Source organism: Passer montanus, unplaced genomic scaffold (assembly GCF_014805655.1).
Source record: "Passer montanus isolate IOZ18808 unplaced genomic scaffold, ASM1480565v1 scaffold34, whole genome shotgun sequence".
NCBI classification, from domain to species: domain Eukaryota; kingdom Metazoa; phylum Chordata; class Aves; order Passeriformes; family Passeridae; genus Passer; species Passer montanus.
This window is the reverse complement of record NW_024368152.1, coordinates 3210468-3223428: the sequence shown is the minus strand read 5'-3', so window position 1 is coordinate 3223428 and position 12961 is coordinate 3210468. Positions and strand designations below refer to the sequence as shown.

The window sequence follows — 12961 nt, the reverse complement described above, 5'->3', positions numbered from 1 at the left end:
ACAAACACTTGATTTATTATTTGTCCGGAAACAACTAAAATTAAATTTGTCAGCATGTATACATCTGTTCTGCTCTGGAAGCTGAAACCCTTTTTTCTTAAGCTAAAAGCTGAAAGGTGAGAGCTAAGAATATGGAAAATGAGCACATTGGGTAGAGAAAAGAGCTCATCTGTATACTGCTGTGATTCAGAACTGAAATTATTTTCATGACTTTTAGCATTTAGGATACAGTTAGGCTACTATTTTTCTTTCTAAATGGCAGTTGCTTGAAGACTTTTTCTAAGTAGCCATTAGAATGCATAATATTTTGTTGCCATATAGGAGTTGAAAAGTTAATTTCTGCAGGGTCGCAGTGTATAATACACTACAATATGGTTCTTCTTTAGTCCATTTTCCCCACTCCTCACTGGCTTATGTTTTGTCTTGTCATGATAGAAGAAAGCCATAAAATCTTTTAATTTACTGACCTCTTATTCTCTGTGTAGTAATTCATATGGCACTTTCTTTCATTCTTTCTCTGACTTTCCTTACTTCATTTCCTTCATAAGTTTTTAAACAGATCATTTGCCACTTTCCCAAGATGCTGCTCTTTTAGGCCTATTCAGGCCTTTAGACATAGTGAATGGTAAAGCCTGAGAATCTTAACATTGTAATGTGTTTTATTTCTCCTTATCATGATATTGTAACTTAGATAATGCAGTGATTTGACTTTAACTTTTGTGCATCCTAGCTGTGAATGTGAATTCAACATCACCTTTGTGGCTCTGAGCTGCAACTTTGAGCCAAAGCTGACATTACCTAAATTTGTGAGAAACCACTTACACATGGTAAAGTCTTGAAAATCAGATATCATCAAAATGGATTATTATTTGCATTAAACTTCTTCCACCATAAAATATTAAAAAGTATAGGTATTCAGTGAACTATACTTAGTGATTTTTTAATCTCCAAGATGCCAGTTTTCAAAAAGTCATATGGAATGAGATACTACCTTTGTCATGTTCTCATCATTGTATGTGGTCATAAAGGGGACATTTTGAGGTAGTGTTGTTTAAGTATTTCATGACTTCGGAATTTTTCTTTCTTTGTTTACATTCCAGGAAGTAAATGAGCCAGTCCTTTTTCATAAAAGTATTCCATAATATATGCAAGAGGTTTTTAAATTTGAGAAGATATTCAAAATGGTAGTCACACCCATTTCAACCTATGTATTTTCTATTTAAATAACAGAATACTATTTGCAGTTGCAGTTTTCATCATTTTGATTGCTTTCTGAAGTAAGGAGTGGAAAAAGAAGTTGTAAAAGAGATTAATTTTTTATATGTACGTGTAGTAATAAATGTACAATTCTATACTTTTTGACCTTTATTTCTTTACATATGAGAGTATCTTTTTCAGTGTTTTCAGAGTTATTCTGTGAAAATTTTGACTGTTATAACATTAATGAAATTGTTTCCATTGCTTTGTTTCTAAGGAGACAAGTTTAGTTGCATACATGTATTCTTTCAGATACTGACACAACTTTGCTTTCAGATTACCTACAGATGTAGATTGGTTTTAGAATATCAAAAAAGTATCTTCAGTTTTTTCTTTGTTACAACTCAGAGTGCGACTTATCAAATTTATTATAATCAAGACTACTATAATTCACATATTTTGAATTTAAAACTAGTATTCTTTCCTGTTTTAAAACTTTTTAAAGCAATTACAAAATGTAATAGGGAGATAAGGTGTGAGATCCTTAGCATTAAAGGACTGAACAGCTTTCAGAAAACAGGTATGTTAGAATAATTAGTGGTTTCCTCAAAAACCCAGCGCTAAGCCTTACATCTTTCTGACAGTCCTCCTTCTCAGTTCCTTTTCAGTTTCTTTGACTGTCCCTGATGCAATTCACCTAAGAAATCAAATCTCTTTCTTAGCTGGTCTTCTACATAATAATTCAGAAACAGACTTCTAACATAAAATCAGGGGAGCAAGTTGAGATGAAGGTAGATACTCCCCAGTATGACTGATCATATGCAGCCAAGATGTTGGATTTATCTCATTCTTGAAAAAGGTACCGTATCACTGAGGCTTTGTAGTTGCAGCTTCTTGATTCTTTGGCAAAAAGAGCAACACAGAATTAGCGTTGGACCAGACAACGTGCTGTCCAGTTTCTCTCTCTGTGTCCCTGGTCTGGTTCATAATTAATGCTTTGACTTCAACCTGATTAATGCTATTTTTAAGTATTTTCTAAATTAATATTGACAGGTCAGTTTTACGGTGGTTTCCTTAGTCTCTTTAAAACAGCTGCACCATTTACTTCATGTTCTAGTATTTCTTGTGGTCAGGGAACAGATGAAGGCACTGATCACAAAGACATCTTTATCTTCCCTCTTAACTTTTCATCCCTCTAGTCTTCTGTTTGCTAGCTGCTTTTTTTGGCTTGTTTTTTTTTTTTTTTTCCTTTCTTAACCTTAAAATAGGTTCCATTATTGTACAAATAGACTTCTCTCCTTTGAAAACACAATAATATTAAAGCAGTTTATGGAACCAATGACTTTTTTTTGGATTGATGATTGTCAAACTAGTGAGTATTATCTGTATTCAGTACTGTATTATGTTGAATTCTAATTTGACTCTGGGTTTAGAGTTCCGGCATATGGAATACATCCATTAATTTTTAAAATATCTCTATATATATATTTAAGTTTCTTTAAATTATGTACACATTCCCTTAATTTCTTCATCTTTGTTGTTAGTTTCTGTAACTTCGTTAAGATTCTTCTTGATGGATTTGACCCCTTAACTCTGTGTTGTCTAGCTTTATCACATATTTTACTCTTAGGTCAGCCTTCAGCTACAAGAGTGGCTCTGCTACATTACTAATACTTCTCCTGTTCTGGTATTTCACCTTTCTGTGTCTTCCTACAGTGTTCTCTGCTCTCCTTTCCCTTCCATTTTTCATTTGCTGATTTCTTCATTCATGGTTATCTCCTCATTAGAAAAAACTGTTCTGACAGTCTCATGTGCAGATTCATGACACTTTTTTTTAATTACAATTTTCACATTCATATATAAACCCATGATCTCCACAAAGTAAGTTCTCATTTCATTCCATTCCTTCACCCTTCCTTTTAAACAATTCTTTGTTTAATGGTAATGTGAAAGGTCAGTTGCTACAGGCCTTTTACCTAATGATAATATTCTGTTTATTCAGTTGCAAGAAAAAATAGGTTAATCTGAACAGATGTGAAGAAGATGTTCAATCAGTGAATGAGTGGAGTAAGGAGTCCCTGAGATGTGGTAGCTATCTTATTTTTAGTGTAACAGTCTGAAGGTGTGAAAAAATGGGTTTTGACTATAAAAGCATAAGTCAAGCATATAATTGTCAAGAAAGGTTTCAGCCAAAGGTTAATGTTGAACAAAAAGAAAAAAAAAAGTATCCCAGTACTGAATTACTTGGAGCTAGACATTAAGAAAGTTATCTTAGCAGCCAGGAGAATAAGGGGAATACAGCTGTGAAATAACCTTCCCAGATGACTAATGGGGTAAAAAGAGAAGTGGCAAAAAAGGTGGTTTGTTGTCTGGCAACATACCAGACTCTGAGCTAGGTCTCAGAGAATGTGCTTCATTTAGTTATGAGCTGCTGGTCTCTCCTGTATGGAGGCCTTGCATTACTAGACCATGCTTCAGGTCCTAGCCAGTGTCTGTCCCATTTACCAGTTCATGCTGTTTATCCTTCAGGACGATACTGATGCAGATATGATGGTTTCACTCATTCTCAGTTCATATTTTCTCTAAACTTGAGAGCTCTCACAGATGCAGAAGATTCTCATTGTCCTATCTCCTCTCTCTCTCTCTCTCTCTCTCTCTGTCCCAGGTATCTATCTGATCTAGTTGCTTCCTTTTAACCCTCCAGCTCACAGTATCTCTTTGCGGTATTATCTTCTTATCCTTCATCTTATGAAGTCCAAGTCTGATCATATTGCTGTTATCTAATCTTTTTTCTTGTTTTGGACTTCTTCAGTACTGTGCTTCACCTTCTTTAAAAGAGTTTCTCTTGCTCCCTGTTCAAGCCATTGGCTCTATCTATGCTGATAAATTAGTCTTTGGTAAATTTATCAGCATCAATAATACCAATGTGATTGGGCACTGGAACTTGGATTCTGATTTGCAGATGTCAAGTTCAATAACATGGAAAGGAGCCATTCACTGACACAAATGTAACTGTTACTTCCAAGTCTCTGCTGACTTGTGTACAACCACATATTAGAAATTGTATTCCATCCTTCTGTGTGTAACCTGTTAGATTAATATTAATTTTCTGTTTTCTTTGGTAATACTTGAGATCCCTGAATTCTATTGCTGGGCTATGTCTGTAATCACCTTTACATTTATATTTTGGGTGTCTTACTGAGAAGTCTTCCTTATTCAGCCCTCTATTTTTCTTCTAAGTTTTCCCAGCCAGCTGTTCTTTGTTGCTTTTAATTTGCTAGATAATATTTTCTGCAAAGAACTATTTCTATTTCTCCTTTACTCAGATATTATTTTGTTAACTAATTAAGAATTCGAGATAAAAATTGTCAAATGGAATCTTAAACTTCGTCTTGGCGATCACTGCAGATCTCATGTGTTCTTCAACTTGAATTTCTTTAGAAGTTCTCACTTTCATTATAGGAGCAAAGAGACTTATAGATGTTCTCTGGGTACCACTTTAAAGATGCAGCCTTTTCTTTCTGTCTCTCCTTTTGTCCATGCTTTTGTCCTGTTATGATTCAATTGTTGCAACATCCTTCTCTGTGACCTTTGCAAATTCAATATTTCTTTACTCTCATCTAGATTCAGTTCTTGCTTCAAAGTTAATTTCCTGCCCTATCATTTTGTCCATCTTTTACATCCCCCCACTGACTCATGTTAAGTATGTCTTTGAGCTCAGACAGAACCTAAAGCACCCCCTGACGGATCTAGCTTTCATCTCAGTCTTGTTAGTATCACAGATTTAACTTAGTGGTTCACCTACCTACTTCAAAGTTGAACTTTAACCATTTCTCTGCCTGCCTTTAGTCATCATCAGGGCCCAATACTGCATTTCTCAAGTCAGAAATTTAGATCTTTACTTTCTCCCATCATGAATCCTAACACTCCTTCAGAAAGCTATCCTTGTCATTAGTAGTTACCCTGATGCCTTCAAAATTTATTGCATGTCATTTATTTGGTCAACCCCTTACATTTCATATTCTAATGCATGGTATGCTGCATCCAGCATAAAATGTATCTCTCTGGGTTTTGTAGACCCTACCCAAATCCTACCTGAAATAAAATTCAATAAACCTTGAGGCTTGTTGAGCTCAAACAGACTGAAAAGCACTCCCTGTCAGATCCACCCTTCATTTCAAGGTTTATTGAAGGCATTGTAAAGGAGGAAGGGACTGGAAGACCTCTGGAATCAGTGAGTGCAGAAGCTGAATAATTATTACTTTCTGGATTCCCTACTATGAGTTTAGTTCTTCCCTTAAAGCTGGCTTTGATTGTAATACAGTAACTCACATGACTCGGAATAAGCCATAAGATAATTTTTTTCTCTTTTCTGTCCTTCACTTGTCCTGCATGGAGCCAGTGTTACAGTTTAGTTTTTTACATTGAGCTCTGTCAGTTGAGGAACACAGCAAATGCTGACATACCTGTAAGATAATACTCTTGTCATTTACTACCTCATCTCATTTCTCATATTGCTCATCCACCAATAAATCTTTCTCTTCAGCCCTTTATTTTACTAAACTCTGATCTAAGAGTTGCTCTGTCAGTCCTAGGCTAAACTGATTTGTTTGTGCCAGTGCAACTCTTTACAACACACTGATTCATATGTTGACAAGCAGGCCCTGCCAGGAGGTCACATTCTGAGAGAGATGGGGGTCCTTGCTAGGTATGCTCCATGCTGGCACTCACCTAGCTGGATACAGGCTACTCAGTGTCTGTTAAGAAGTCTGCTCTGTCTGGCCTGATCATCAGATGATGCTGACAGTGTAAGTTCCATTAGTATCAAATTGGGTTTTGATTATAGCTGTTCCAGTCCAAACTCCCTACAATTACAGATTTTCATGCTGCTTTTATTCTTTCAGGTAACTTTATTTCAAAAGTCTTTTTGAAGTTTTTTTTCACCAAATTGCAGAATGGATAAGGTTGAAAAAGGCCTCTAGATATCATCTGGTCCAACCCCTTTGCTCAAGCAGGATCAGGCCCATATCTTTTGAATGAAAACTCCATCACCTCTCTGGGAAACCTATTCAGTTACCCTTAGGGTAAAAAAGTGTTTCCTGCTGTTCAGTCAGCACTTCCTGACTGAAGTTTCAGTACGTGCCCATTGCCCATGTTGCTGAGCAGCACTGGCAAGAGTCTGGCTCCACCCTGTTTTTACTGTCCCTTCAGATATCTATAGACATTGATAAGCCTTTTCTTCCCTAGGCTCTCTCAGCCTTTCTGCAGAGGAGAGATGCTCCAATGGCAGCTTCCATATGGCCCTTTGCTGGATTATCTCCTGCATGTCCATGTTTCTTTTGTGCTGAGAAGCTCAGAACTGGACTGCACTCCAGGTGTGGCCACGCCAGTGCTGAGTAAAGCAGATCACCTCCCTTGATCTGTTGTCAATACTTTGCCTAATGCAGCTTAGGATAAGTTTGCCTCCTTTGCATAGGCTCATGTATAGCTGTTAAATTAAGCTAATGGTTGTCTTTCACTTTAACATGTTTGGTTGGGGCCTGATAATAGTCATCCTTTTTAACATGATAATTTGGAGCAAACATCCTTCAGGCATTTTAATGTAACCAATAAATCTATACGCACAGTGTTTACACTCACAGTGGTATCTTAGCAGGTGGCATTGTCCAGACTATTTTCCAAGGATGGCATTAAAATTTCCTGTTAAGTCCTCATTATTAATGGCACCAACTATCGTTTTTTACTCAGATTTGCCATGGGCCCAGTGATTGATGTAGTTTTCTTTATCCTACTTTGGATTCTTTCCTTAACTCTGATTATAAACTCAGTACTAACCCTTTCCAAGCAAAAGCCCATAATGGGTAAAGAACAAATATTTGTCAGTTCACTGTTTGTAGTTACATCTCTGATACTAAACCTATGAGCAATACCTGATCCTTCCAATGCCTCTGAACAGTGTACTAGTATACCAAACCTTCCTGATACTTGATATGTTTGTTTATAAAAAGCACAGATTTTTACATCTGCCTAATCTTAGTTGTTTTCCATCATTTGGTCTGTTTGTTGGTTTTATCTTCTGCATAAACAGGGTCCATGTGGTTGCTTAGTTTTCTAGATCTCCATTTAAGCAATAAGAATTTATTAAAGCTTGGACAGCTGACCCCAACTGGGTAAAGGGATATGCCACAGAGTCATACTCAGTATATAAACCTGGGGGAAAGCTGCCTAGGGGGCCATGCTTGAGAACAGGCTGAGCATAATTTGGTTAGTAGTGAGCAATTGCTGTTCATTTGCATTGCCTGCTTTTCTTGGGTTTTATTTCTCTTTCTTCTTGTTAATTTCTATTTCCTTACATTTTAATAAAAAATATTATTTTATTTAAATTATTTTGATGTTCTTATCTCAACCCATGAGTTCATGAGTTTTCTTACTTTTAGCCCTCCAGTTCTCTTTCACATCCCACTGTGGGGGCAGAGAGTGAAATTAATGACAAATTACTCTCAAATTACTGACAATTAGCAAAATTTGCAACGTGGATGTTTAGCAATCTCACGACTAACCTCAAGTACTTGAAACTTATTTCAGTTTTATTGCTGTGTCCGTGGCCAAAAGCAGCACATCTTCTGCAAGTTATTCAGCATCAGGCTGATGGCTGGGGGATATATGCATCTATGGCAGTAAAATTAAATTTGGGGCCCACAGCTGAACTGTGTTCCAGCTATTCTGTGTTCCAACTTAGAGCTGGGTTTTGAAAGTATCATAAGCTCAAGCCAAAATTCTTACAGATGCCTGTTCTTCTCTAAAAACCAGACTTATAAACAGCCTATGGCTTTACTAATATTTTATAAGCTCACATTGGAATGTGAAACTAGTGGCTACTATATCTATTAGTAAGTTAAACAGTGTGAAAGCATGGGCCAAAGCACTGCAACTCATTTACTTACATGGTGGTTGTGTTAGAAAATGCCTTGACATTATTCTCACCTTGCACTCTCCCAAATAATTCCATGATGTGTTTTAGTTGTTACTCCAGTATAGGAACCAGTAGGCAGTTTGCTCATCTCTCTGGTCAGTGTTTACTGCTGGGTTTGTGGCCAGTCTGTGCCAGCTGGCCTCAGAGTCAAAAACTGGCACTCTTAACTGAGGCACAGAAGAGGAGACAATGTATCTGTTCTACAGCAACTTCATAGAAAATGCTTTTATTATGCGATAAATGTGCCATAATCAAAAATACTGTTATTGCTCTTTCATTCACTCTGGGGCTGTAATGTAGCACACCCAAGGGGCCATAAATTCACTCTAGTTTGTACCCCACCAAGTCTTTTATCTGTAGCAGTGATCCTTCACAAAATCTTCAAATCATTACGGTATGTAAAGATAAATAAAATGGAAGGATATTGTGGTCAGAGAAGTTTGTCATCAAACACATGCCATACCTGTGTATGCTGGAGTATTGAATATATATGCTGGCTACTGTACTAATTTGCCTTCAACCAAAATTTTTATATTTCTGTTTTGACCACTGTATGTGTGGAAGTGTGTATTCAAATAGCAATAACAAATAAGGATTTTCCACAATGTAGTTTGTTTTTCTTGCAGCGTGCATACTTATGAATCTCAATGATCTTAGTATCATATGCTGTATGTAGCACTGCAGCACCATCTTGTGTGAGCTGCAAATGTGGTTTCTGTCTATGCATTCAGTGAACTTCATGTGGAATATAACAATTTTTTTTAAAACCCTTCTATGTAAAACTGAAATTGGGAAATGAGAACACAGAATAGATCCTCCTTACTGTGTGGTGGATTTTGTAACAGTGCATTCATTTAAGATACCTTATTATATGTACCTTAAATCATATATATGTACCTTAAATCATCATATTTGGATGATCCATATAAATATGAAGCATGGGATGCTGAACTCTGCAGGCAAGAAGTATGCATTCTGTCTGCGTTGTGCTACAAAACTACAGAATTGGAATCTTTATGAGAAATAAAGTGAAACAAAACTATAGTATGGGAAAAGGCTGCTAGGGAAAATTAAGTAGAAATGGCTATGAAAGAGCTGACAGGAATAAAGCTGAAAAATACTTTTAAATGATTACAGGTGGCTAATAGGCAAGGACACAGAACTGAGTGTTCATATTCAGCTGTAGCGCTTTGAGTTTTCTCTGTGTTTGGAAAGATGCACATGTGTAGGGACAAAAAATGAGAAGAGAAACACATAAAACAATTTTGTTCTTATGACAGAGCAAACAATAATTGGAGGCATGTTTGTGGTGCATTGAATACACTCCTACCCTTTGATATCTCACATATGGATGTTTTTCCACCTTTTCAAGCTCTAATTTGTGTCGTGTTTCCTTTCATTTTTCCTCCTACTTTTACAGAGCCAATTTCAGACTACTCAGCAGTTTATTTAAGAGGAATTATAGTCTTAATGCAGGTTCAGCAATGGAGGTGGTAACTATTAGTTACTTACCATTGCTGTGAGTCTGGCATATCATAGTGGTCTTGACAGCTCTTTTCTGAATGTAATGAAAATAAGCTCTCACCTCACTCTTAGCACTTTCAGTCTTTTCTTCTTTTCTGTCAAATATCTACTTTTTCCATATATATTTTGGGCAGTTTTAAATATATAGTAGCTCCAATTCTCTTTGAGTTATTATTCATTTACATGATAGAAACACATAGGTTTAAGAACTCAAAGCATAGGAATTTTTTGCCTTCACTGTAGCATATAAATGCACTTAACACATATGTGCTGCTTGAAGGTGGCACAGGGGTAAAATACACCCTTTCTTCCTTTTCATATGGAACTGAATCATAACTGTTCCCATGCCATAGCACCTAAAGTGTCCTGGGCCACAGTATTTTCTGATATTCTTCAGTTAGTGCTAGGAATAAAAAGTTGCTGTTTTATTTCATACTTTTTCTATGATTTCCTCAATCAAAACATCTAGCTTCAAACTGCACTGTACATGAGAGCACATCATATCATGCCAACTGCATCAAATGCTTGAATTCCTAGAGGAAAATTGTGTAATTGCTGAATATTCAGTCTGTCAGGGTTTCAGATGTGACAATAAAAGATCTATTTAAAAGCTGTAATCTGCCTTTTTGGTAGGAGTAACTGGTGAAGATATGGACTCGATAAATTTGGTTTTATTTTCACAGTAAAAGAAATAGTGTTGTATGACTTTAGATCATGACTATAGATATCAGAAGAGAGATACTTTGTGATCAAGAAAGATGGCATTTGACTTCTCTGCAATCAAATCTCTCCCAGCTCATGGCCAAATAATTTTCTGTTAGTCTTTGGTGACTGCTAAAAGTGCAGCTCAAGAAGAGAAAGCACTCACCTGTAGAATGAACGTATATATGGACAGATATGGGGGGAAAAACCCTGTGCTCTTTATGCATACATTTGTGGTCCATTGTTCTTTTCTGTCCTCTGGCTACAGTTTGTGTTTGTGAGCCTTAGAGGAAAAAATTTTTCCTCTTCCTTTTGAAATGATAAAACCAACCAGAAGAAGAAAAATCTGTGGGTATCAGTTGCTGAAGACAGACTGCAAAAAAACTAACAAAAAGTTGTATCAATGCTTCTCTCACCACACCTTCTAGCTCTCTGCTTGCAATGTGTAAACTAGTGAGAGGTTGGGTTTCCCTTTTTGAAACAGTTTTGACAGCAAGAAGGTGCAGCTAATTCTAAAAACCTTTAATCTAGTGTGCTTGAGCATTTTTGCAGCCATCATGTCCATATGAGCAATACATCCTGAAATCTTTCTACCTGACTGTGTAAACATTACTTCCTCTTAACTAATCTTCCATTACACCTTCCATTTTTCACTTTTAGATTCACTCATGTGAAAGATTTAAGTGTTTTCTAAATCAACATTAATCTAAAGTAACTACCTCCTATAGCTCAGGCAGTTAAAGGAATTGAGAAAAGACATAATTATTGTTAAATTGAGGATACTAAGATTTAAAATTCAGTGGCAATAAACATTGGCTAAATAATAAAGATTGGCTAAAAAATTTCTACAGAAATGGAGGGTGGATAACAATATCCAAGATTTTGATAGTTTTAAAATTAGTTTAGAAGCCTCATGGCATGATTCCAACCCCAGCTGAGGACTGAGAGAGTTATGTAAGAGACTGGTGCAAAGAGAATAAAAGCCATTTGTATAGGTGGTCGCAAATACCCCTATACAAACCAAGTCACATCCACTACATCACACTATAATCAGTTCTTTCCACTGGCACATTTTGTGTGTTCTGTTTAACGTTAGAAATCCACCAAAATCCCAGGCACTGCAAAACCTATGGAGCGAGAAGGGAAGTGCTATGGATATTTTGTATTTTGCCATCCTATATCCTGAGTGTTGATTAAAAAGTCAAATTCTCTCCTTTGAGTTTTGCAGTTTCTATGAAGAAGCTTTCACAGAGAACACAAACCAAATCTCAAATCTGAGCAGTGGCTCTGATAGCAGTCATTCAGGAAACATTTGTGCTTTCCTCAGCACACCACCTTTGTTCCCACTGTCTCTGACCATATGAGGCATACAGAAAAATGGCTGATCTTTACTTTGTATAGAGTATTATTTTATTAAATAGACTGCGCTGATGGGCTGGAATTCAAATTTCACTTACCTAAGATTATAGTGGAATCGGAGGGGATTTTTCATCAGTGGTTTATATGCCCATATAGATTATTTTAGTTTTTTTGTCACCTTTTTCTACTGTCCTTTAAGAATATTCTATTTAAGAACTTAGTGTGTGTGCTGACAGTAGTAATTTCCTTTTAGTAATTTCCTTTTTATTTAATTTCTTTAATTTCAGATAACTCTCAGAGTGATCCAGTTGAAGTGACAGCACTTTATTCATTTGAAGGACAACAGCCAGGTGACTTGACTTTCAAAGCTGGAGACAGAATCACAGTGACAACTAAAACAAATTCCCAGTTTGATTGGTGGGAAGGAAGAATAGGAGGAAAAACTGGCATCTTTCCAGCCAATTATGTTGCCATAAGTAACAACTGAATTTGTACAGAATAAAATGTTGAGGAAGTAATATATTTACACTGAAAAATATATTTTAACTTTTCAGATTTTATTAAAATGAGATTTTAGATCAATACTATTCTAACAAAAAAAGATTAAATGCTTTGTATGACCATAACTTTCCCCTACATTTATTTTTTAAGTAAACAGTAGGTGATAGTCAGTTTATGAGAGTTTTATGTTTAAGCAAGTTGCCCCAAAAAGTAATCCAATTTGTGTATAATTTCAATTATGTCTTGCTATATGGATTAATTTTTTACATGAGGGAAATATTGGAAACAGTTTAAAATTAGATATGCTGAAAAAAGAACACTCTACAGTAAAAGGTAGTCTGCACATTTCTGCAAACTGAGCTCTGAAAGGCACAGTGGTTGTGTCTCAGGCTCTCTGCAGTAGGTCTGGGAACAAAAACCTAGAGATACACAGTCACCCAGGAGACACATGCTCTAGTAAGAGGGGTTTTCCAACAATAAAAATCCATGTCTGTTCCTTTGCTACAAGATGCCTGACCAGATCCAGAAGAAAGACAATTAAGAAGATGATGCCTCTGGCACAATGTATTTAATGATTTATGAGGTGCCTGGTATCCAGCTGTTAGTGGGGTTGGGAAGAGAGATGTCTGCAGCACCAAATCCGTGGGAATCTGTATTGGAAGAGAAAAAATGAGTTTTGGAGCCACGGGATTCCCTCAAGGGGAT

At 36.4% G+C, this 12961-nt stretch overlaps 1 protein-coding gene across 2 annotated transcripts in view; it reads left to right on the top strand.

The window, feature by feature from the left end:
• SH3YL1 (SH3 and SYLF domain containing 1) overlaps window positions 1–12564 on the top strand; it is a 48351-nt gene extending 35787 nt beyond the window's left edge. For both annotated transcript variants that reach the window (XM_039715588.1, XM_039715587.1), the window contains exon 10: window positions 12043–12564. In XM_039715588.1, coding sequence (XP_039571522.1) covers window positions 12043–12242 — 200 coding nt within the window. In that variant the 3' untranslated portion in view covers window positions 12243–12564. The remainder of the gene's footprint in view (window positions 1–12042) is intronic.
• Window positions 12565–12961: the final 397 nt, after the last annotated feature.